Source organism: Jaculus jaculus, chromosome 2, assembly GCF_020740685.1.
Source record: "Jaculus jaculus isolate mJacJac1 chromosome 2, mJacJac1.mat.Y.cur, whole genome shotgun sequence".
NCBI classification, from domain to species: domain Eukaryota; kingdom Metazoa; phylum Chordata; class Mammalia; order Rodentia; family Dipodidae; genus Jaculus; species Jaculus jaculus.
In genome coordinates this window covers 105,344,404-105,370,044 of record NC_059103.1, presented here as the reverse complement: position 1 = coordinate 105,370,044, position 25,641 = coordinate 105,344,404, and the positions used below count along the sequence as shown (strand labels likewise).

General features: G+C 42.8%; 1 protein-coding gene and 2 pseudogenes across 1 annotated transcript in view; 1 reads left to right on the top strand and 2 right to left on the bottom strand.

The window, feature by feature from the left end:
• The first annotated feature begins 3,584 nt into the window (after positions 1–3,584).
• Metap1 (methionyl aminopeptidase 1) overlaps positions 3,585–25,641 on the top strand; it is an 84,858-nt gene continuing 62,801 nt past the window's right edge. Inside the window, exon 1 of the mRNA XM_004661636.2 lies at positions 3,585–3,774. Coding sequence (XP_004661693.1) covers positions 3,661–3,774 — 114 coding nt within the window. The 5' untranslated portion in view covers positions 3,585–3,660. The remainder of the gene's footprint in view (positions 3,775–25,641) is intronic.
• LOC105944245 lies at positions 16,307–17,170 on the bottom strand (annotated as a pseudogene).
• LOC105944246 lies at positions 19,056–19,773 on the bottom strand (annotated as a pseudogene).

The following is a 25,641-nucleotide window of genomic DNA, read 5'->3' as shown; positions in this document are numbered from 1 at the left end:
ATGGGGATTGTGGGTCATTCATTGTGGGGGTAGCCATCAGTTATAGGAAAGAGGCAATGTCTCTGTGCATACTGTCCCAACTTGTGGCTCTAACAATCTTTCTGTCCCCCTTTTCTGCTAAGCCATCTCTCCAGCCCTAAGTTTGGAATAATATGAAAAAAATTAAATATATATATGCTCAGGTAATAAAGTCCATAGCATTTAGTTCATGATCAGGATCAGTTCCTTTTCCCCAAGTTCAAGCACAAGTTTGAAAGTGACAATTCTGTCATTCCAGGGCACTTTTCTGGGAAGGAACAAACTGGGCAATGATCAGAAGGGAGCAGGGCTGAGCACTTGTGTTGCTCCTTCCATGGTGTCTGCCTGGGAAGGAACAAACTAGTGGAGGATGGCAGAGAAAACAAAAGAGAACCAAGATCCATCAATAAGACAAGAAGTTAGCTGACTGCCCACCATGAGATGTGCCACCTCTACCATATCTGACATGGCCCAGGAGAAATTGCAAGGGAAATGATGACATGAACACTGCTCTTACTGCTAGCTTGACAAGCAGCCCAATGTTGATGCTAAGAAACACAGTGATCAAATAAAAATCTCTCAAAACAGAAATCCAGAGGGAACAGAGAACTCAACACTAAATTTGTCTTCCAACATGCCTGCCATGGCTCAGGGAACGTTATGGAAGAGGGAGTGGAAAGATTGTTAGCGCCACAGAGTGGGTAGGAATATCCTGAGGCACATCTTACTACCACACAGGGACTGATTGAGGATTTCATGACCCTTCAAAGAATACCATAACCCCATTGAGGAGGGTGTCTAGAGTAATGGGAGCTGGGCCAAGGGAATACAAGAGAATAACCTGTATTAATTAATATAAAATAAAAATTTAATACTGAAAAAAGAGAAAGTGAAATTCTGAAGCTGGGTGTGGTGACAAATACCTTTAATCCCAGCTCTTGGGAGGCTGAGGGAGGAGCACCACTGTGAGTGTGTGGCCACTCTGAGACTACCTAGTGAATTCCAGGTTAGCCTGGGCTTGAGTGAGACCCTACCTTGAAAACCAAAAATAACTGTTGCGGAACCTTTTTTGAAAAGATCATTCCAATGCCAGCATGAGTGAAAACAGAGGAGTTTATTTCCTGGTGACCGAAGTTGGGATTGCTCCCCAAAGTAACTTTGGTGTTAAACTGAGATTTTACTTTCATTTTATAGTGTTCATAGCTGAGGGGAGGGGTGAGTGAGCAAGTGGGCAGCTAGTTTACAGAAGCAGGACTGGACAGTCAGCTTATGCAGTCTGTATGATTCAAAACAACTTTTCAAAACATACCTATGAATTAACATGCACATGGATCATGTAGTCATCATGTAGTTGGCTCTGTTTTACTCTATTTTAGTCTAAACTATCCTTCCCTTTTTTGTTGTTGTTGTTTTTCTTTCTTTTTTAAAAAAATATTTTTTGTTCATTTTTATTTATTTATTTAAGAGTGACAAAGAGAGAGAGAGAGAGAGAGAGAGAGAGAGAAAGAGGCACATAGAGAATGGGCGCACCAGGGGCTCCAGCCACTGCAAACGAACTCCAGATGCGTGTGCCCCCTTGTGCATCTGGCTAACGTGGGTCCTGGGCAATTAAGCCTCGAACCAGGGTCCTTAGGCTTCATAGGCAAGTGCTTAACCACTAAGCCATCTCTCCAGCCCCCCTTTTATCATCCGTCTGGGCCCCCCTAGACAGTTTTCTCTTTGGGATTCCTTCAGCTGCTGACAGAGATAAGTTCAGATCCTCAGCAATAACTCTTACAGTGACTTAGTGTTTCAGTACAGCTTTCAGCTTTTCCACTACACAACAACAACAACAAAAAGCAGGGCCTGGTGGCCCACGCCTTTAATCCCAGCACTTGAGAGGCAGAGGTAGGTGGATCACTGTGAGTTCGAGGCCACAGTGAGAGTACATAGTTAATTCCAGGTCAGCCTGGGCCACAGTGAGACCCTACCTCGGAAAACCAAAAAATTTAAAATAAATAAATAAATGAATTAAAAAATAAAAATAAAGAAAAGGCCAGGCATAGTGGTGCATGCCTTTAATCCCAGCACTTGGGAAGGTAGAGGTAGGAGAATTGCCATGAGTTCGAGGCCACCCAGAGATTACATAGTGAATTCCAGGTTAGCCTGCTCTAGAGTGAAATCCTAATCTGGGGAAAAATAAATAAATAAAAAGAAAAGAAAGTGACAATTCTGACTTGTAGCTGAAATGTGTGGTTGAAAGCTGGAGGCAGCAGATTTATATATGAGCGTTATACCCAAGCTTTCCAGCTCTTTTCATGATTTCATGATTTCTCTACCTCTTAATCAAACAGGATCATATAAAAATTGTTTGGGGCTGGAGAGATGGCTTAGTGGTTAAGCGCTTGCCTGTGAAGCCTAAGGACCCCGGTTTGAGGCTCGGTTCCCCAGGTCCCACGTTAGCCAGATGCACAAGGGGGCACACGCGTCTGGAGTTTGTTTGCAGAGGCTGGAAGCCCTGGCGCGACCATTCTCTCTCTCCCCCTCTATCTGTCTTTCTCTCTGTGTCTGTCGCTCTCAAATAAATAAATTAAAAAAAATTAAAAAAAATTGTTTGGAGCTGGAGAAATGGCTTTTGGGTTAAGGTACTTGCCTGCGAAGGCTAAGGACCAAGGTTTGATTCCCCAGAATCCACAGATGTCAGATGCACATGGTGGTGCGTGTGTCTGGAGTTCATTTGTAGTGGCCACAGGCCCTGGTCCCCATTCTCTCTCTCAAATACATAATTCTCCCCCCCATCCAGGTAGGTGTCACCCTAGCTCAGGCTGACCTGGAATTCACTATGTGGTCTCAAGGTGGCCTCGAACTCACAGTGATCCTCCTACCTCTGCCTCCCAAGTGCTGGGCCAAATAAATAAGTAAATAAAATATTAAAAAGTGTTGTCTGTATTGAATTATCTGATAGTTATTACTAACACTACTTGAAGGCTGGTGGCGCTGGTATGTGAAAAAGAAGTTCTGGCAGGAGGAGGGGCAGATGGACGCTCCATTGACGGGTGTTTTGAGAATCAGCGGTGTTCACTAGGCTTCCAAGCCAGCACAGCCAGGGAGAAACAGTTCAGCGACGGGAATACGTTCCCAGGAGCGGCAGGGAGACCCAACACAGAGGAAGTCAGCGCCGTTTCTAACCTCCTGTGAGTGTGAGTGTGGAGGACTGAGGCCCTTCATCACCCACCCACAGCCAGGACATGAAGCACCCGGCGGGCCCAGGCCGGGCCATCAGAAGTCGGGTCAAGGACTCCATCCCACGTGGCAGAGACAGCGCGCCAAGGCCAGGGAGGCAGGGGTGGCAGGCGGGGCGGGGCCGCGGGGCGGGGCGGGGCCGCGGGGCGGGGCGGGGCCGCGGGGCGGGGCGGGGCCGCGGGGCGGGGCGGGGCCGCGGGGCGGGGCGGGGCCGCGGGGCGGGGCGGCAGCTGCGCGCGCGTGGCGGGGGCGGGGCGCGCCGCGTGGTGGGTCGGCCGAGTCTGCTCCTCCCCCTGCCGAGTCCAGGCCAGCGGCCGGCCGCGCTCCTCCCCCGCTCGGTGTCTCTCCCCTCCCCTCCGTCCCTCCTCCTCTTCCTCGGTGTGGCGCTCCTCCGGCAGGCAGGCAGGCAGGCAAGGCAGCATGGCGGCCGTGGAGATGCGGGTGTGCGAGACGGACGGCTGCAGCAGCGAGGCCAAGCTCCAGTGTCCCACCTGCATCAAGCTGGGCATCCAGGGCTCGTACTTCTGCTCGCAGGTACGCGGCCGCCGGACCCCTTTCGCCTCGCCTCCCGCCCTCGCGGCGTTTCGGAGCGTGCTCCTCCTCCTCGCTGGGCCGCGCTTCCTCCTCCCGCACCCGAGGCGCCGCCGCCCCCTCGGGCCTCGGAGGGGTCGGGGCCCCGAGAGCCGGCCTGGTGGAGCTGGGGCTGGGGGCCGGGGACGACCCGGCGCGGCCATGTGAGCTGGGGTGGGGGGCGGAAGCCGACTTGCCCAGGTCGCCGGCCTGAAACGGGGCGCCGCGTTCCGGGGCCGGTTCCGGCCGCGCATCCTCGGCTGGAGGCCGGGGCGCTGGGTGTGTGGGCCGCCGCGCCGGCAGGGCGCCCGGCACCGGGCAGGTCGCGGCACCCGGGGCTGGAGGCCGCGGTGGTCACTGCTGTTGGTGTGTTACGGGCCCCGAAGTGACCCGCTGGGCTTTGAGGGGTGCGTGGTCTCGGGAACAGCCGGATCATCCGCCTAGAAGAAGAATGTCTGCGCGGTCTGGTTTACTACGGCTTGTTGACACTTCAACTTTGAGGGTGTGAGAGGGGTCTGCGGAGTGCATTCTTTTCCCTCGACATGCCAGATTATTAATTTAGAAAACCTTAAGTTAATTGAATATCCCGTGGAGTGAAAAAGGGCAGCTCCATCGACGGCTACGCTTCGGTGCTCTGGTGTATTTTCTGTAAGTTTTGTGCAGTGGAGCAAATCCAGCATTGAATGGGACCTGACTGAATAAAGTGTGTGCTTCCTGGAGTACTTGTGGTTTGTTACATTTCTCAGAGTAACGGCAAGGCAGCAGTGGTTTGGCTATTACAGTTTGTTAAAGAAAGGCATTTGAATATTGTAATAAACTGGCAGGTTCCTGGAGAGAGGAGCACTTGTCAAGAGCCCAGAGGCCTTGCCATGGCGCTGCCCTTGCCAATTCCTGTGAGATCTTGAATTAGTCAAGTTAATCTCTCTGAACTCCAGTGTTACCCTGTACAGAGGGAAATGGGGATATGATGATAGTTTTCCTTCCTTATATCACAGATTGTTCCGAGACCCAAATTACTGCATAAAGTCCTGTGCAATGTCGGACCTTGTGTGTTTTTTTAAAAGGGTAAAATTTAACATTGTCATATTTAGAAATAAAAGTAAGGATGAAAAGAAAAAAAAAACTTGGAGAAAAATACAGATACGTATTTTCAAATATAAAATATATGCCAACATAAAGATAGATAATAAACAGATGAACAAAATCCTTAAGATTACAACAATTGTACATAACGTGATTGCAGGAGATCTTCGCTGTTACATTGCTCTTGTTTATAGATAGGATATGATCCTTGACCTTGTTGGTATCATTTGGAAAGAGTTGCACATGGAGGAGTTGTGTGTTGCTTGATCTAAAAATAGCATCAGGCCTATTGCATGGTTCTTTGCTATTGGAAGTTGTGTACCCTGTGAGTAGAATGTAGCTTAAATCTGTTTAAAATTGTGTAACATTTTGTAAAGATACATGAATTAACATGTCTTGACACTTAAAATTCTCCTGAGGTACTAGGAAACTGCTCCAGTCCATAGGTAGCATTCAATTGTAAAGAATTTTGAGTCATTGGAGTTTTTGGAAAAATGCCAGAGAAATTTGCCAAATGAGTTTATTCAGTGCGGTAGGATTGGGTTCTCCAGGCTTACTTTTGGTATTAATGTTATGGCCATAGTCAAATATATTTGGCTGTCATGATTCCTAGTAGTACTTCTTAGGGTCAGTTTTAAAAAATTGGTTGTAGTGGTTGTTTCATTTCTTCACTGTAATTCTTGCCTTTGGAAGCAAACACCTGTAAAAAACAAACCAAAAGATCTTTTGTGTAGAAGTTGTTTTTCTGCACAGATTATGCTTATTCCCAGGATTACAGTTCCCACTGCTTTCAGCATCCAACCCCACAATTGGGTACCTCTTCTCAGTCTAGCCTTACTCTTGCTGTAATCATAGACTATGTTTATACCCTCTCCTTTTCCAGATTGTCACTTGTCATCCAGAAATCACAGCTGTTCCTTCACTGACAGCTTGAAGTCTTGGTTACGTCACTAACCTTTCCTTACATATCCACATCTGTATTGAAGGTGAGGGTTTTCCTAGTCCCTGACCATATTCATCACAGAGGGGTCAGTTTACACTTCTCTCTCTGGTCTTCTAGCAAGCTTGTCTTGGAAACTGAACAAAACTACACGAGACTTGCCCATGACTGAGCCATACTCTTGTTTCCTTTATATTTTTTATAATTTTTAAATTTTTATTTGAGAGAGAGAATGGACATGCCAGGGCCTCTTGCCACTGTAAGTGAAATCCAGATGCATGTGCCACCTTGTGCATCTGTCTTAAGGGGTACCTAGAGAATCGAACCTGGGTCCTTAGATTTTGCAGTCAAGAGCCTTAACCACAAAGCCATCTTTCCAGCCCATCTTTATAATATTTAAGTTTTTTATTGTATTTTTAATATACATATATACACCTACATACATATATGTGTGTGTATATATATATATATTTGAGAGAGAGACAGAGAGAGAGAGAGAAAGAGAGAGAGAGAGAGAGAGGATGAGAACACCAGGGCTCCTAGCCACTGCAAACAAACTCCAGATGCATGTGCCCCTTGTGCATCTGGCTTACGTGGATGCTGGAGAATTGAACCCGGATCCTTTGGCTTTCCAGGCAAATGCCTTAACCACTAAGCAATCTCTCCAGCCCTGAAAAATTTTATTTATTTATTTGGTTATTTTTATTTTTTTAAATTTTTATTTTTTTATTGATGACTTCTATAATTGTAAACAATATCTCATGGTAATTCCCTCCCTCCCTCCACTTTCCCCTTTGAAACTCCATTCTCCATCATATCCCCTCTTCCTCTCAGTCAGTCTCATTTATTTTTATTTATTTATTTTGTTTTTTCGAGGTAGAATCTCACTCTAGCCCAGGCTTACCTGGAATTCACTATGGAGTCTAAGGGTGGCCTCAAACTCACAGCAATCCTCCTACCTCTACCTCCCAAGTGCTGGGATTAAAGGCGTGCGCTACCATGCCTGGCTATTTATTTATTTTTTTATTAACAACTTCCATGATTATAAAAAATATCCCATGGTAATAACCTCCCTCCTCCCACTTTTCCCTTTGAAACTCCATTCTCCATCATATCCTCTCCCCATCTCAATAAGTGTCTTTTATTTTGATGTGGTGATCTTTTCCTCCTATTATGATGGTCTTGTGTAGGTAGTATCAGACACTGTGAGTTCACGGATATCCAGGCCATTTTGTGTCTGGAGGGAGCACATTGTAAGAAGTCCTACCCTTCCTTTGGCTCTTACATTCTTTCTGCCACCTCTCCTGCAATAGACCTTGAACCTTGGAAGGTGTGATAGTGATATTGCAGTAACTGAGCACTCCTCTGTCACTTTTTTGTTTTTTTTAGTTTTTGGTTCAATTTTATTTATTTAGAGAGTGACAGAGAGATAAAGAGGCAGATAGAGAGAATGGGTGCGCCAGAGCTTCTAGCCACTGCAAATGAACTCCAGATGCATGCGCCCCCTTATGCATCTGGCTAACGTGGGTCTTGGGGAATCAAACCTTGAACCAGGGTCCTTAGGCTTCACAGGAAAGCGCTTAACCGCTAAGCCATCTCTCCAGCCCTCTTCTTTTTTTCTTTTTTATTTTATTTATTTATTTTTTAAATTTTTATTAACATTTTCCATGATTATAAAAAAAAAAAAACCATGGTAATTCCCTCCTTCCCCAACCCCTCACTTTCCCCTTTGAAATTACATTCTCCATCATATTACCTCCCCATCACGATCATTGTACTTACATATATACAATATCGACCTATTAAGTACCCTCCTCGCTTCCTTTCTTTTCCCTTTATACTTCCTTTTTAACTTACTGGCCTCTGCTACTAAGTATTTTCTGTCTCACACAGAAGCCCAATCTTCTGGAGCTAGGATGCACATATGAGAGAGAACATGTGGCGCTTGGCTTTCTGGGCCTGGGTTACCTCACTTAGTATAATACTTTCCAGGTCCATCCATTTTTCTGCAAATTTCATAACTTCATTTTTCTTTACCGCTGAGTAGAACTCCATTGTATAAATGTGCCACATCTTCATTATCCATTCATCAGTTGAGGGACATCTAGGCTGGTTCCATTTCCCAGCTATTATAAATTGAGCAGCAATAAACATGGTTGAGCATGTACTTCTAAGGAAATGAGATGAGTCCTTTGGATATATGCCTAGGAGTGCTATATCTGGGTCATATGGTAGATCGATCTCTAGCTGTTTTAGGAACCTCCACACTGTTTTCTACAATGACTGGACCAGATTGTATTCCCACCAGCAGTGTAGAAGGGTTCCTCTTTTTCCACATCCCCGCCAACATTGATGATCATTTGTTTTCATGATGGTGGCCAATCTGACAGGAGTGAGATGGAATCTCAATGTACTTTTTAAAAAAAATTTTTTTTTGTTCCTTTTTATTTATTTATTTGAGAGCAACAGACACAGAGAGAAAGACAGATAGATAGAGGGAGAGAGAGAGAGAATGGGCACGCAAGGGCTTCCAGCCACTGCAAACGAACTCCAGACGTGTGTGCCCCCTCGTGCATCTGGCTAACGTGGGACCTGGGGAACTTAGCCTCGAACTGGGGTCCATAGGCTTCACAGGCGAGCGCTTAACTGCTAAGCCATCTCTCCAGCCCTCAATGTACTTTTAATCTGCATTTCCCTGATGACTAGTGATGTAGAACATTTTTTTTAGATGCTCATATGCCATTCGTATTTCTTCCTTTGAGAATGCTCTATATAGCTCCATAGCCCATTTTTTTGATTGGCTTGTTTGATTCCTTATTATTTAACTTTTTGAGTTCTTTGTATATCCTAGATATTAATCCTCTATCAGATATATAGCTGGCGAAGATTTTTTTCCATTATGGAGGTTGCCTCTTTGCTTTTTTCACTGTGTCCTTTGCAGTGCAAAATCTTTGTAATTTCATGAGGTCCCAGTGGTTAATCTGTGGTTTTATTGCCTGAGCAATTGAGGTTGTATTCAGAAAGTCTTGGCCAAGACCAATATGTTGGAGGGTTTCCCCTACGTTTTCCTCTAGCAGTTTCAGAGTTTCAGGTCTGATGTTAAGGTCTTTAATCCATTTGGACTTAATTCTTGTGCATGGCGGGAGAGAAGAATCTATTTTCATCCTTCTGCAGATATATATCCAGTTTTCCCAACACCATTTGCTGAAGAGGCTGTCTCTTCTCCAATGAGTATTTTTGGCATTTTTATCGAATATCAGGTGGCTACAGCTACCTGGACTTACATCTGGGGTCCTCTATTCTGTTCCACTGATCTACATGTATGTTTTTGTGCCAGTACCATGCTGTTTTTGTTACTATGGCTCTGTAGTATAGGTTAAAATCAGGTATGGTGATACCAAGAGCCTTATTTTTGTTGCTCAGTATTATTTTAGATATTTGAGGTTTTTTGTGATTCCAAATGAATTTTTGGATTGTTTTTTTTTCTATTTTCATGAAGAATGCTTTTGGAATTTTGATAGGGATTGCATTAAATGTGTAGATTGCTTTTGGTAAGATTGCCATTTTAACAATATTGATTCTTCCAATCTAGGAACAGGGGATGTTTCTCCACTTTTCTAGTGTGTTCTGCAATTTCTTGCTTGAGTGTTTTAAAGGTCTCATTGTAGAGATTTTTTTTATATATATATATTTTCATTTATTTATTTATTTATTTATTTATTTATTTATTTATTTATTTATTTATATGAGAGCGACAGACACAGAGAGAAAAACAGATAGAGGGAGAGAGAGAGAATGGGCATGCCAGGGCCTCCAGCCTCTGCAAACGAACTCCAGACACGTGCGCCCCCTTGTGCATCTGGGTAACGTGGGACCTGGGGAACCGAGCCTCGAACCGGGGTCCTTAGGCTTCACAGGCAAGCGCTTAACCGCTAAGCCATCTCTCCAGCCCCATTGTAGAGATTCTTTACTTCCTTGGTTAGGTTTATTCCAAGGTACTTTCGTTTATTTGATGCAATTGTGATTGGGAGCGATTCTCTGATTTCATCCTCTGTGTGTTTGTTGTTAGCATATATGAAGGCTACTGATTTCTGTGTATTTATATGTTTATTTATTTTTTCCTCAATTTTTATTTATTTATTTATTTATTTTTAAATTTTTATTAGCATTTTCCATGATTATAAAAAAATGTCCCATGGTAATTCCCTCCCTCCCCCCTGTGTATTTATTTTGTATCTTGCTACCTGGCTATAGGTTTTGATCAGCTCTAACAGTTTGCTAGTAGAGTTTTTAGGGTCCTTTATGTATAGAATCGTGTTATCTGCAAATAATGATAATTTGATTTCTTTCTTTCCAATTTGTATTCCTTTTATGTGTGTCTCTTGCCTTATTGCTATGGCTAATATTTCCAAAACTATATTAAATAAAAGTGGGCACAGTGGACACCCTTGTCTTGTTCCTGATTTTAGTGGAAAAGCTTCCAGTTTTTCCCCATTTAGTAATATGTTGGCTGTTGGCTTGTCATAAATAGCTTTTATTGTATTGAGATATGTTCCTTCTATTCCCAGTCTCTGTAGGACTTTTATCATGAAGGGATGTTGGATTTTGTCAAATGCTTTCTCTGTGTCCAATGAGATGATCATGTGATTTTTGTTCTTCAACCCATTTATATAATGTATTACATTTATAGATTTGTGTATATTGAACCATCCCTGCATCTCTGGGATAAAGCCTACTTGGTCAGGGTGAATGATCTTTTTGATATACTCTTGTATTCTGTTTGCCAATATTTTGTTGAGAATTTTTGCATCTATGTTCATGAGGGAGATTGGTCTATAATTTTCTTTTTTTGTTCGATCTTTGCCTGGTTTGGTATCAGGGTGATGCTGGCCTCATAGAAGGAGTTTGGTAAAATTTCTTCTTTTTCTATTTCCTGAAAAGCTTAAGAAGCAGTGGTGTAAGCTCCTCCTTAAAAGTCTGGTAAAATTCAGCAGTGAATTCATCTGGGCCAGGGCTTTTTTTAGTTGGGAGATTATTGGTAACTGTTCGGATCTCCATGTTTTTTATAGGTCTATTTAAGTGATTAATCTCATTTTGATTTAATTTAGGTAGGTCATATAAATCAAGGAAAGCATTTCTTTGAGATTTTCATACTTTGTGCAGTTATGCTTTGATAGTATGATTTTTTGAATTTCTCTGGAATCTGTTGTGATGTTACCTTTTTCATCTCTGATTTTATTAATTTGTGTCTTTTCTCTTTCTTTTGGTCAGATTTGCTAAGGGTTTATCAATCTTGTTTATCTTTTCAAAGAACCAATTCTTTGTTTCATTAATTCTTTGGATTTTTTTTTTTTTGTTTCTATTTCATCAATTTCTGCCCTAATCTTTATTATTTCTTCCCGCCTACTGATTTTTGGTTTGCCTTGTTGTTCTTTTTCCAAGGCTTTAAGGTGAAGTATTAGGTCATGTCCTTGCGACCTTTCTAATTTCTTAATATAGGTACTTAAGGCTATAAATTTACCTCATAGAACTGCCTTCATTGTGTCCCAGAGATTTTGATATGTTGTGTTCTCATTATAGTTTGACTCTATGAACTTTTTGATTTCCTTCTTGATTTCTTCATTGACCCATTCATCATTTAGTAGTGTATTGTTTAGTTTCCATGATGTTGTGTATGCTCTATAGCCTTTCTTGCTACTGATTTGTAGTTTAATTCTATTGTGGTCAGATAGAATGCAAGGAATTATTTCAATTTTCCTGAATTTGTTAAGATTTGCTTTGTGTCCTAATATATGGTCTATTTTAGAGAATGTTCCATGTGCTGCTGAAAAGAATGTATATTCTGCAGCCTTTGGATGAAATGTCCTGTATATATATGTTAGGTCCATTCCTTCTATGACCTCATTTAGTCCAGATGCTTCTCTGTTTATTTTTTCCCAGGATGACCTGTCAATTGATGAGAGTGGGGTTTAAAGTCTCCCACCACCACTGTGTTTTGTGTTATCTGTGACCTTAGTTCTAATAGTGTTTGTTGGACAAATTTGGGAGCCCCCATGTTAGGTGCATATATGTTTAGGATTGTAATGTCCTCCTGTTGTAGTGTGCCCTTAATCAATATAAAGTGACCTTGTTTATCTTTCTTGACTAACATTGGACTAAAGTCTACCTTGTCAGATATTAGGATAGCAACCCCTGCTTGTTTTCTAGGCCCATTTGCTTGAAACACTGTCTTCCAACCTTTCACCCTAAGATAATGTCTATCCTTTGTAGAAAGGTGAGTTTCTTGGAGACAACAAATTGTAGGATCCTGCTTTTCTTTTTAATTTTTAAATTTTTATTAACATTTTCCATGATTATAAAAAAAATCCCATGGTAATTCCCTCCCTCCCCACCCCCACACTTTCCCCTTTGAAATTCCATTCTCCATCTTATTACCTCCCCATTACAATCATTGTACTTACATATATACAATATCAACCTATTAAGTATAGCAACCTGCTTTCTGCAAACCTATGTCTTTTGGTTGTGGCATTGAGGCTGTTCTTATTAAGAGATATTATTGAAAATTGTGTATTTTATGTTTGCCATTTTTTTTTTTTTTTTGTGGTTCTGGTTCTACCTGTGTTCTCTTGTGTTAACTAGTATTTGAGTATTGTTTGTTTTTTCTAGGTCCCTTATATGTGAGCTTTTCCTTTTCTTCAGCATGGAGCTTTCTATCAAGTATTTTCTGTAGAGCTGGTTTTGTCTTCAAATACTCCTTTAACCTGCTTTTGTCATGGAATGTCCTTATTTTTCTGTCCATTTGAATGGATAACTTTGCAGAATAAAGTAACCTTGGTTGACAGTTGTTATCTTTCAGAACTTGGAATATATCACTCCAAGCCCTTCTGGCTTTAAAAGTTTGTGTTGAATAATCTGCTGTAATCCTGATGGGCTTGCTTTTGTAGGTAACTTGATTTTTCTCTAACTGCTTTCAATATTTTTTCTTTGGTGTGTGTGTTTGGAAGTTTGATTATAATATGGCGAGAAGAGGTTCTTTCCCGGTTTTGTCTGGCTGGGGTTCTAAAGGCTTCCTGTATCTGCATTGGCACCTCTTTCCCAATTTGGGGTAATTTTCTTCTATGATTTTGTTGAAGACGCCTACTATGCCTTTGGAGTGGATGCCCTGAATTCTTATATTTGATCTTTTCATAGTGTCCCAAATATCTTGAAATTCCCACTCATACTTTTCTATAAGTTTGTCTTTCTCTTTGTTGGACTGTATTAGATCTGCCACCTGGTCTTCTAGCTTAGATATTCTGTCCTCTCCTTCATCCAGTTTACTGGTGAGATTTTCTACAGAGTTTTTTATTTCACTGTGTTCTTCATTGCTAGTAATTCTGACTGGTTTTTCTTTATTATCTATTTCCTTCTTTATGTCTTGTATTGCCTTCTTTATTTCATGAAATTGGTGTCTTGCATCTTCTTTGATTCGTTTGATTTCCTCTTTATGTTCCTCTTTGACTCCTTTGATTTGTTCTCTGACTTCTTTGAAGATATTAACAGTCATTCTTTTGAAATCTTTCTCAGGCATGTCCTCTAACTCGTTCTCACTGGAGATCATTTCTGATGCATGAATACTTTTAGGTGGATTTATATCATCTTGAGTGTTTCTTGTGTTATAATATATATATATTTTGCATCTTGGATTAAGTTAATGCTTGGATTTTCTAGCTAGCTGGGTATTCTTAGCTGTATCAATTGATTGGATGTTATATATTTTCAGGGTAGGAGCTTAAGGTGTTAGATGTGGCTGTTAAGACTCACAGAGTATCTACAAAGGTGCTCCTAGGGGTTGAGTTTCCCTGCTATGGGAGTATTCAAGTAGGCTGAGTGGAATAAAATGCAGGTAGATTCTAAAAGTTAACTAAACACTGTACCCATTCAATCAAAAACAGCCCCACGTATGTATGCCAGAGTAGTTATTATAACAACCAGATCCTCTATCAACATAGAGGTTAATATTTCTGGCCTGTTGAGGGATCCAAGTCAGCTTGTGACCAAGTGAGACCCTTCCCTGGTACAATCCCAGTTACCTTGGATGATTTTGGTCTCATTCAAGTTGCTGCTTGGGTCATCGGGCTGCTGTTCTGTTTTCTGGAGCTGGGCACTGGCTTTTCCTGTGAGGCAAACTGAGCCTGGCAACTGTGGCCCTGCAGATCAGCACCCCTGCTGCTGGAACTGCTGCTAATAAAGCTGCCTCTGCTGGGTCTGTCAGCAGCTGAAGCTGCTGCTGCTGGGCCCACCGCTGCTCTTGCCTCTGCTGCTGCTGTTGCTGCTGCTGTTGCTGCTGCTGTAGCTGCCACTTTTGGAGCCACTGCTGCTGCTGAAGCTGCTGTTGCTGGGTCCACTGCTGCTGCTGCCACTGAAGCTGCTGCTGCTGGGTCTGCTGCTGCTGTCACTGAAGTTGCTGCTGCTGGGTCTGGTGCTGCTGCCGCTCCTAGGTCTGCTGCTGTTGGGGCCTCTGTTACTGTTGCTGGAGCCACTGATGTTGCTACGGGACTCTGCTCCTGTTTGGGTCCAGCTGTTGGCCCAAGTTGGCGTGGCCAGGTCCTGGGACCGCTGCTCTGTTCGCTGGAGCTGGGCTCAGGTGGTGGAGCTGGGCTCAGGTGGTGGGGGAGGGGAGAGAGCCGCAGCTGCCCTGGTTCTCTTGCTGTTCTACGTGTTCTTCTACCTCGAGGTCTGCTCCTCTGTTGCTCACTGCTGCTCTCCCTTCACGTTTCCTGAGTTGTGGAGAGGTCCGGTGTGAGTGGAAGCTCCCGCACCTGGCTTTTCCTACAGCTGGAGCTGAGTCCGTCGGCTTTCTGGTATGCCGCCGCTGCTGCAGTTGGCAGAGCTGCCAGGGCCGCTTTTGCTGGCCTATGCGGACTCTGGATGCTCTGGATCTCTTCTGCTGCTCCGCTGCTGCTTCAATGTCCTATACACCTCACTTTTTAGTAAAAGTGTGTATCTTGCTGGTTTGTTTTGGTCTTTTTCCCCTCAAGCTGCTTTGGCATGGTATCTACGCCACCATCTTTTTTTTTTAAAATTATTTATTTATTTATTTGAGAGCGACAGACACAGAGAGAAAGACAGATAGAGGGAGAGAGAGAGAATGGGTGCGCCAGGGCTTCCAGCCTCTGCAAACGAACTCCAGACGCGTGCGCCCCCTTGTGCATCTGGCTAACGTGGGACCTGGGGAACCGAGCCTTGAACCGGGGTCCTTAGGCTTCACAGGTGAGCGCTTAACCGCTACGCCATCTCTCCAGCCCCCATAAACTTTTGAAAACAGCAAAAAGGAAATGCAGCTAACACATCCTATCAGATTGGGTCTTCTTCTCTGGGTTATGATATTCTAAACTCCCAGAGAAAGCCTGCCCTCTTGCAAAGACAACTTTTTTTTTTCTTTACAATTTTTTACTGACAAGTTCCATGATTATAAAAAATATACCATCATAATGCCCTCCCTCCCCCCACTTTCCCCTTTGAAACTCCATTCTCCATCATACCGCCTCCCCTCTCAATCAGTCTCTCTTTTGTTTTGTTGTCGTGATTTTTTCCTCCTATTATGATGGTCTTGTGTACATAGTGTCAGGCACTGTGAGGTCATGGATATCCAGGCCATTTTGTGTCTAGGAGGAGCATGTTGTAAGGAGTCCTACCCTTCCTTTGGCTCTTACTTTTTTTTTTTTTTTTGTTACGAGAGGCTGGTTTCATCAAAATTAGTTATGAAGCATCATAAAATCAGAAGAAATATATCTAAGAATAATTTTGGCAAATGTGTAAATATCACAGTACAAAACAAGAAGCAAAACAATTAAACCGATCAGGAATGTGAACTTTATAATACATTAAAAACATGAATGACTCAAGTAAGAAATGTTTGTGGTCTGGGATGTAAAGAACATAAAACTGCATCTTTAAGAGTTTTCAGGAAATATGAAGTTAACGCATCAATATGATTTAACAGCAAATAAACTCATCTGAAGTATGACACGTTTGGAAGTAACTCCATCCCTGCCGACCAATCCAGAATCCACTAGCCATGACAATGCTTGATGTGTGCTCACTGCAACTGAGGAAATGAATTTTTCATACATGAAGCAGCCACTAAGGTTTCATGGGTTAGAGTGTGGGTTTCTCCGGGGGCTTTCTCTAATTATTGCTGAGGAATTGAGGGCTGGGTATAGGAAGAAGACGATTCTCCATATACTCGCATGGACACTTACGATCTGAACTTCTCCACTGCAACGACCCACCATGAGATAAAGACTCCTAGAGAGAACACACCATGCCCTTCCAACTCCTCACTATCAGTAGGGTAAAGGCCTATGATGTCGGTCGTTCAGGAAGGTGCTGAGTCACATAGAGAATCTGAGGTTGAGCCACTTCTTAGCCCGCTTGTGCATGGAAATCACTGCTGTGGGGTTAGCTGAGAGCTGGGCAGAGGAATGCTCATTTGTGCACAGGGTTTCCATAGCCCGAGGAAGGTTTAGGGGTAGAGGGATCTGAGGATCCAGGCCCTTTCTGACCACCTAAAGGTTGTACAGGTCCTTTCTTTTTGGGGTCTGGAGTTTTGTTTTGGTTCTTAAACACCTGGTTTGGATCCAGCTTGTTCACAAAGGAGTCGGTCTCTTCAGTGAGCAGGTTTGTATTGTAGGTGATAGGCTTGTACATACTGAACCATTGCTTGGCCTGTGGGCTAATGCCATAGCTGGTGAACGCATACTGCCACTGGGGCAGGCCCAGATGGGTTATGAGCAGACGGTAATAGGCAGTAAAAGTATCTCTAAGAAAATGCCAGTCAAAGTGAGGCTTCTCTGGTTGGTCATCACTGTCTTCATGAGAGTCGTCCTCCAGGTCTGCTAGAGTTGGTGCATTTAAATGGAAGACTGATTGAGCTGAGCCAGTTTTGAGATGCTGTTAATTGCCATGTCTCCCAATGGAATAATGTGGTCATCTAGTTTCACACTCCATGTCATGTGGAAGCCATTGGTCATATATAAATGTTCTTTACATTGTCAGGCATCACACAGTTGTCCTTTTGTTCCCATGAAGAAATCATATGATGTTCAGCAGGCAGCTTTTCTATAATGGTCACCTCTGTCACACCTGGGGAAGATTCTTTAATTGTTGAGCTGTAGCTCCTTAGATTCCAAGTAGTCTCTTTTCATACACATGACTTACAAGCTTTCTCTCATATTCTGGGGACTGTCTTGTCATTTTCTTGATGGAACCTCGGATGTGGGTGACGCCCAGGGTCAGCTTCTCCAGGTGCGGCTTGCTGGGGCTGGGTGGCGTGGGCAGCGTCCGCTCCATGGCTCGTGGCCCTGCTCCGCGCACCGCCGACAGACCCAGGGAGCCGTGCGGGGAGACTGGCTGTTACATTCTTTCCGCCCCCTCTTCTGCAATGGACCCTGAGCCTTGTTAGGTGTGATAGAGATATTTCAGTCTGGGCACTCCTCTGTCATTTCTTCTCAGCACTATGGTGCCTTCGGAGTCATCCCAAGGTCACTGCCATCTGAAAAGAGAAGCTTTTCTAACCAAAAGTGAGAGGAGCATCAGTATGTGGGTATGAACATTAAGATAAGTGGTTACTGGGCAGTTTGGTGAGCATAGTATATACATTTAGCCAGACAGCAGCAGATGTTAGACCTCTAGGGCTCATGACTACCCCTGTTTTAGGTTTTCAGTATCAGGGATGTATTCCCTCCCCTGGAGCAGGCCTCCAGTTCAAGTAGAGAGTGGTTGGTTTCTCCCATAACAGACATGCCACTGTTGTACCTGTTGGCTCATTTGACCTGGCTGGCAAAGTTTAAGGCTTGCATTGTCCACTATTGAGTATCTTCACTGGTGATTTCTCTCTTTTCCATTGAACTTCATGCAAAATAGCTTTTTCCAGCTTTCTGTCAGCTGGTCAACATGGAGGACATTTTCAGCTCAGCTCCAGAAAGATTTCTCAGTGACCTTGCAGCCCAAGTATGTGGAGTGTTCAGCAATAGGGTCTTACCCATATTCCTGGTAGGAAACCAAGGGCCTCAGCAATGGCCTGTAATGTATGTAATGGCCTCTAATGGGGGTATCAGCAACCTCCCTGGCCAACAACTCACTGGAAGGCATCCCATCCCTGGCACTGAAAATTTTCTAGCAACAATCTGTGGCTTCTGAGTGTTCCACTGTCCAAAAAATAGGTTTCCATATGACTTTTTTTTTTTTTTTTTTTTTTTTTCAGTTAGGGTCTCACTCTGGCCCAGGCTAATCTGGACTTCACTATGTAGTCTCAGGGTGGCCTCGAACTCACAGTGATCCTCCTACTCCTGCCTCCTGAGTGCTGGGATTAAAGGTGTGCACCACCACGCCCCGCTCCATATGACTTATTTATATCCTCAGATTTTGATTACCTCTTCCTCAGCCTTTCCTTTACTCAGTCTCTTCGCCTGGCCTCACTTAGGTCTTTATATCCCCATTAATCCGTTCTTCTAGTTACATATATACAATATTATCCTATTAAGTCCCCTTTCCCTTTCTATTCCCTTAATATCTCCTTTCTAGTTTTCTGGCCTCTGGCACCGTGTTTTATTCCTACTCACATAGAAGACCAATCATTTGTAGCTAGGATCCACATATGAGAGAGAACATGTGATACTTGGCTTTCTGGGTGTGGGTTACTTCACTAAGTGTAATTCTTTTCAGATCCTGCAAATTTCATAACTTCATTTTCTTTACCGCTGAGTAGAACTCTATTGTGCAAATGTCCTACATCTTCATTAGCCACTCATCAGTTGAGGGACATCTAGGTTGGTTCCATTTCCTAGCTATTGTGAATAGAGTAGCAATAAACATGGTTGAGCAAGTGTCTCTAAGGTAGTGAGATGAGTCCTTAGGTATATATACCTAGGGGTGATATTGCTGGGTCATATGGTATATCTGTTTTTAGCTGTCTCAGGAACCTCCACACTGATTTCCACATGCATTCCTACCAACATGTTGTGTTGAAGGGTTCCACTTTTTCAGCCTCCTAACCGGCATTTATGGTCATTTGTTTTCATGATGGTGGCCAATCTGACAGGAGAGAGATGGAATCTCAATGTAGTTTTAATCTGCATTTCCCTGATGACTAGGGATGTAGAACAAAAAAAAAAAATTAAATATGTACGTGCATGTGGTAATCCGAAGACAGCTTTGGGTGCCACCTGCAGGAATGTCATCCACCTCCGTTGATACAGGGTTTCTCATTGGCCCAGGGCTCACCAATATGGTATACTGGCTGGACAGTGGTTCCTAGGAATCCTGCCTCTGCCTTCCTGGCACAGAAGTTATAAATGTGCATCACCATGCCTGGCATTTTCACATGGGATGTGGGGATCAGAAAAGGTTCTTGATTTTTTATTGAAATATTTTCTTTCTTAGGCTTCTTTGCTAGCTGGCATTGCACTGCACCACTGTTGATGTCATCTATGATATGCAGGTGGTGGCCATGCATATTGCACCCCACAGACTGTGCAGTGCCTAGGATCTATTTGATGTTTACAGAAAATTCTCTGGCCAAAGACTGGTGGCACATTTGTTTGGCAATGTTGACAATCTCATCAAAAGAAACATTGCCACTGTGTTTAATGTTTTTCTGCTTCTTTCTGTCTCTTGGTGGCTCCTTGAGGGCTTTGATGATCAGAGCAGAAGCAGAAGGCACCACTTCAATCTGAGCCTGTCTGTTCTGAATGATCAGCTTTACTGTAATACTCAGACCCTTCCAATCACCGGTTGCCTTGGTAATGTCATCACCAACCTTTCTTGGAGACAGACCCAGGGGACCGATCTTGGGGGCCAGGCAGTTGTGGCGCTGACTCACCTCTGGTGCACCTCAGGTACACCGTTTTGATCTTGTTGGAGTCGAACTTAGGCGACATGGTGGAGGCGGCTGGTGTCGGATGAACCCGGATTCAGGACAACTGACGAAAGTTGCACCTTAGCCTCCTCTGAGCCCAAAGATCTTATTTTTATTTATTTATTTGAGAGAGAGGGAGAGAGGCGGGGGGGGGGGGAGGTGAAAGGGAAGGAGGGAGGGAAAAAATGAATGGGTGTGCCAGGTCATCCAGCTACTACATATGAACTCCAGACACATGTGTCACCTTATGCATCTGGGTTATGTGGGCCTCAGGAAATTGAACCTGGGTCCTTTGGCTTTGCAGGCAAGCACCTTAACCGCTAAACCATCTCTCCAGCCCTCTTTATAATATTAAAAAAATATTTTATTCAAATTGAGCCTGTCGTTCTGGTGTATGCCTTTAATCCCAGCACTCAGGAGGCAGAGGTAGGAGGATCACTGTGAATTCGAGGCCACCCTGAGACTACATAGTGAATTCCAGGTAGGATTTCACTCTAGTCTGACCTGGAATTCACTATGTAGTCTCAGGGTGGCCTCGAATTCACAGTGATCCTCCTACCACTGCCTCCTGAGTGCTGGGATTAAAGGCGTGTGCCATTACGCCCGGCTTAATATTTTAATTTAATTTAATTTATTTATTTGAGAGAGGGGGGGAGGAGGGAGGGAGGGAGAAAGAGAAAATATGGGCATGCCGGGGCCTCCAGCCACTGCAAACAAAATCCAGATGCATTCACCCTTTTGTGCATCTGGCTTACGTGGGTCCTGGGGAATCAAACTTGGATCCTTTGGCTTTGCAGCCAAACACCTTAACTGCTAAGCCATCTGTCCAGCCCCTGGCTTAATACTTTTAAATGCCCTGTAATTACCTCATTTGTTATAAGGCAGTATCTCAATCAGGTGAACTTTATTGATACAGTGTCTTTTACACTACCTTATGCTTGTTTGCTAGTACTATTCTTTGTATGCAGCAAGTGGTCATTACATTGGATCAATGAATGAATGTATCAAAAGGCAGATTAGGGGACTCATTACTGCATTGGGCTCACAAATTTATCCTTCATTAGCAATGTGACTTTGGGCCTATCACATCTCTGGTTTTCAGTTATCTTTTCTTCTTAATTTTAATTTTATTTAATTTATTTGATAGAGAGAATGAGAGAGAATGAATGAATATGGGTGAGCCAGGGCCTCAAGCCTTTGCATATGAACTCCAGACACATCATGTACCACCTTGTGGATCTAGCTTATGTGGGTCCTGGAGAATAGAACCTGGGTCCTTTGGGTTTGCAGGCAAGTGCTTTAACTGCTAAGCCATCTTTCCAGCTCCAGTTTTCATTTTTTTTTCAATCTTTAAAATATTTCTTATTATTGGAGAGCAAGAAAGAATGAGTGCGCCAGAGCCTTTAGCCACTGCAAAGAAACTCTTATGCTACCATGTGCATCTGGTTTATGTTGGTACTGAGGAATTGAACCTGAGTCCTTAGGCTACGCAGGCAATTGCATTAATTGCTAAGGCATCTCTCCAGCCCTTCAGTTATCTTTTTAAATAGTACCACTAGAAGTACCTACTGCAGAGTTCTGGTAAACATTAAATGCTGAGTAAGAAAAGCACTTGCTGCCGGGCGTGGTGGCGCACGCCTTTAATCCCAGCACTCGGGAGGCAGAGGTAGGAGGATAGCCATGAGTTCGAGGCCATCCTGAGACTACATAGTGAATTCCAGGTCAGCCTGAGCCAGAGTGAGACCCTACCTCGAAAAACCAAAAAAAAAAAAAAAGCACTTGCTATGTAAGTAAACTTATTAAATTAGTAGTTTGAATATGCTTTATCTTCCATTGTGAGAGTTTTTTGAGAATGGTGTACTCATTTCTGTGTTTTTGTCTTCCATACAATAAGTACTGAGTTCACAGAATGATAAAAAGGAATGAGCCTGCTGTAAATTTTGCATTTATGTGGTCCTTTATAAAGACTGAATACTATAGTAGGCAAAGGAATGCTGTCAGCTATTTATTATAGTTGAACTTTGTTTTCAGGTTTTTAGCTGATAATAAGCAGTTGTTTTATAATCAGTTGTTTTAGGCTTTCATTGCCTTGTCCTTTGACAAGATTCCTTAGCACGGGGTCTAAGTGATAGGCCATTGTTTGTTTATGGGCATTATACCTTCAAAAATTAGTACAGGGAAAAAAATAGTATAAGGGTAGGTGGAAGGAAGACCACATTTGGAATCAAAGCTGGATGTGGGATTTTCCTCCCATATCTTTGGATAAGTCATCTTTTAATATCGTTTTCTTTTTGGTTTTTCCAAGGTAGGCTCAGGCTGACCTGGAATTCACTATGTAGTCTCAGGTTGCCCTCGAATTCTCAGTAATCCTCCTGCTTCTGCCTCCCGAGTTCTGGGATTAAAGGGGTGCACCAGCACACCCAGCTTTTATCATCTTTTAATATTTGAGAGAGAGTGTTAACACATCATCCTTGTTTAGAGTTGAAGGGAGGATGAAGAAAAGTAGTATGTAGTCTTATATATTAAGATACTATTAAAATGAGTTTTAGCGATTGGAGAACATGGTTTAGCAGTTAAAGTATTTGCCTGCAAAGCCAAAAGACCCTGGTTCAATTCCCCAGGACCCACATAAGCCAGATGCACAAGGGGGCGCACGTGTTTGGAGTTCGTCTGCAGTGGCTGGAGGCCCTGGCGCGTCCATTCTCTCTCTTGCCTCTCTCTCTCTCTGCCTCTTTCTCTCTCTGTCGCACTCAAATAAATAAGAATAAACAAAAAAAAATTTATTTATCTACTAGAGAGAATGAAAGAGGAATGGGCACATCAGGGCCTCCTGCCATTGCAAACAAACCACACGTTTGCCACTTTGTGCATCTAGCTTTATGTGGCTACTGGAGATTTGAACCCTGGGCTGTCAGGCTTTGCAAGCAGGTGCCATTAACCATTGAGTCATCTCCTCAGCCCTAACTTAAATTGAGAATGTCACGTTATGGCTACATTTGTTCTATCCTCTGTAAAAGCTGAATAGTATTACTGATTTTTTTTTAATTTATTTATTTGAGAGCGACAGACACAGAGAGAAAGACAGATAGAGGGAGAGAGAGAGAATGGGCGCGCCAGGGCTTCCAGCCTCTGCAAACGAACTCCAGACGCGTGCGCCCCCTTGTGCATCTGGCTAACGTGGGACCTGGGGAACCGAGCCTCGAACCGGGGTCCTTAGGCTTCACAGGCAAGCGCTTAACCGCTAAGCCATCTGTCCAGCCCAGTATTACTGATTTTTTTAAGGTTGATTGTTTACTATAAGCAAAACCATATTCTAATTCATACACATATGTAATTAGATAAGTGATTCCTTGAAGATGACTAAATGATTCATGTGTATTTGTATTATACATGTTAAAAACACAATGTCAACCAAGGTCTACAACCTAGTTTCCATATACATTCTTGAACACTTCATGATTTCTGCTCCTTAGAAGTACAAGCAACTGGTCAGGAATCATTGATCCAAAAGTTTAAGCTGTCTTAATTATTATTATTTTTAAAAATTTTTTTAATTTATTTGAGAGCGACAGACACAGAGAGAAAGACAGACAGAGGGAGAGAGAGAGAATGGGCGTGCCAGGGCTTCCAGCCTCTGCAAATGAACTCCAGACGCATGCGCCCCCTTGTGCATCTGGCTAACGTGGGACCTGGGGAACCGAGCCTTGAACCGGGGTCCTTAGGCTTCACAGGCAAGCGCTGAACCGCTAAGCCATCTCTCCAGCTCTAAGCTGTCTTTAAAGTACAGATGAAAATAATCAAAACTCTGAGGAAAATAGAGCAACTATATTTCAATTATTTCGAAGTGACAAAAATTTGTTAAACAGGACATGTCGTATCCTTTAATATTAAGGTGTTGGGGTGGGATATAAAAGAGGCACAAATGTTTATCAAAGTTATGGATATTCAAGTATTATTCTTTTAGTTGATAAAATGTAAATTTAGTAAGAATAATTCCTTGACAATACAATAGACATAAATAACTAAATCTTACCTGTTTTGATGTGAATTTTTCTGAATTTAATTTTATATTCATCTCACTGGTAAAATTTTACCAACATTAAGAGCTGTAGAATAAATCTGCATTCAATATGTTCAGTTTGGATTTTGCTATTCAAGTATAGATTTTATTAAAATGTATCTTCACATACCACCACATAAATTAAATATTAAGCCCATTTCAGAGTAATAATTCAATGCATATTCAGTAAATAATACATAATAAAACACAGTGGTTTATTTTCTCTGTTTTTAGTGCAGATTTGATGAAGTTATCTTTTAAAAAAACAGAATTATGGTTTGGTTATTTTCCTTGGAAATATTTACTGAAGAAAGAGAAGGTATCATAAATATAAACACTATTAAGAACTATTGTTGATATAGGGTCATTGTTCATGGCTGATTGGATTTAGTGACTCCCCCCTTTTTTGGTTTTCTGAGGTAGGGTCTCTCTGTAGCCCAGGCTGACCTGGAATTCGCTATGTAGCCTCTGGGTGGCCTCAACTCACAGCGATCCACTAACTTCTGCCTTCTGAGTGCTGGGATTAAAGGCGTGTGCCACCATGCCTGGCTCTTTCCACATTTTTAAGATGCTATTTAACGTACAATAATTCCTATAAGTTTGCAGTCATTTTTATTTAGGAATATATAGAATAATGGCAGAATTGGTATAAAAGCCAGGTTAAACCATCCTAAGATGATTGAATGTCTTTGTCCAGCACATAGTTCTCATGGTATAGTTAGTAAGGACCTTCTGGTGGTCAGTAGAATTTTGTCATAAGTTACTACTTTTATTTTTTCTTTTTTGGTTTGTCTAGATAGGGTCTCACTGTAGCCCATGCTGACCTGGAATTCACTATGTAGTCTCAGGCTGGCCTCAAACACATGGTGATCCTCCTATCTCTGCCTCCTAAGTTCTAGAATTAAAGGCATGCACCACCACATCCCACTTGAATTAATACTTTCTAAACATCTTTTTATCCTTTTATTTATTTATTTATTAGATACAGAGGGATATAGGGAGAGAGATAACAGGGAGAATGGGTGCACTAGGACCTCTAGCCACTGCAAACGAATTCCCAATGTGTGTGCCACAATGTGCATCTGGCTAACGTGCGACCTGGAGACTCGAACCTGGTCCTTAGGCTTCACAGGCAAGTGCCTTAATTGCTAAACCAGCTCTCCAGCCCAATAATTTTTTTATTTTAAATTTTTTTTTGTTTCGAGGCAGGGTCTCCCTCTAGTCCAGACTGACCTGAGTACATTATGTAGCCTCAGGGTGGCCTCAAACCAGCCATCCTCTTACCTCTGCCTCCTGAGTGCTGGGATTAATGGTGTGTGCCACCATGCCTGGTTTGAATTAATGCTTTTATTACAGTACTATTTGTTTAAAAAAATGTGAACATTATTTTCTTGGTAGGTAATAATGTTATACAAATCAATTCCAAATTATAGTTTTGGAAGTTGAAAGGATATATGATATACTGTTCATTTAGTTTGTGGCTTGAGAAAGTTGTAGTGCTGGGTGTGGTGTTACATGCCTTTAATTTCAGGTCTCTTTTTTTTTTTTTTTCAAGGTAGGGAGGGTTTCACTCTGGCTCAGGCTGACCTGGAATTTACTGTGTAATCTCAGGGTGGCCTCGAACTCACTGCGATCCTCCTATCTCTATCTCCCAAGTGCTGGGATTAAAGCCGTGCGCCACCACACCCAGTTTCAGCACTCTTGTTTAAAAAATATTTTATTTTTATTTATTTGAGACAGAGAGATAGATACAGAAATAGGCAGATAGAGAGAGAGAGAGAGAATGGGTGTGCCAGGATCTCTAGTCCTGTAAATGAACTCCAGATGCATGTGCCCCTTGTGCAT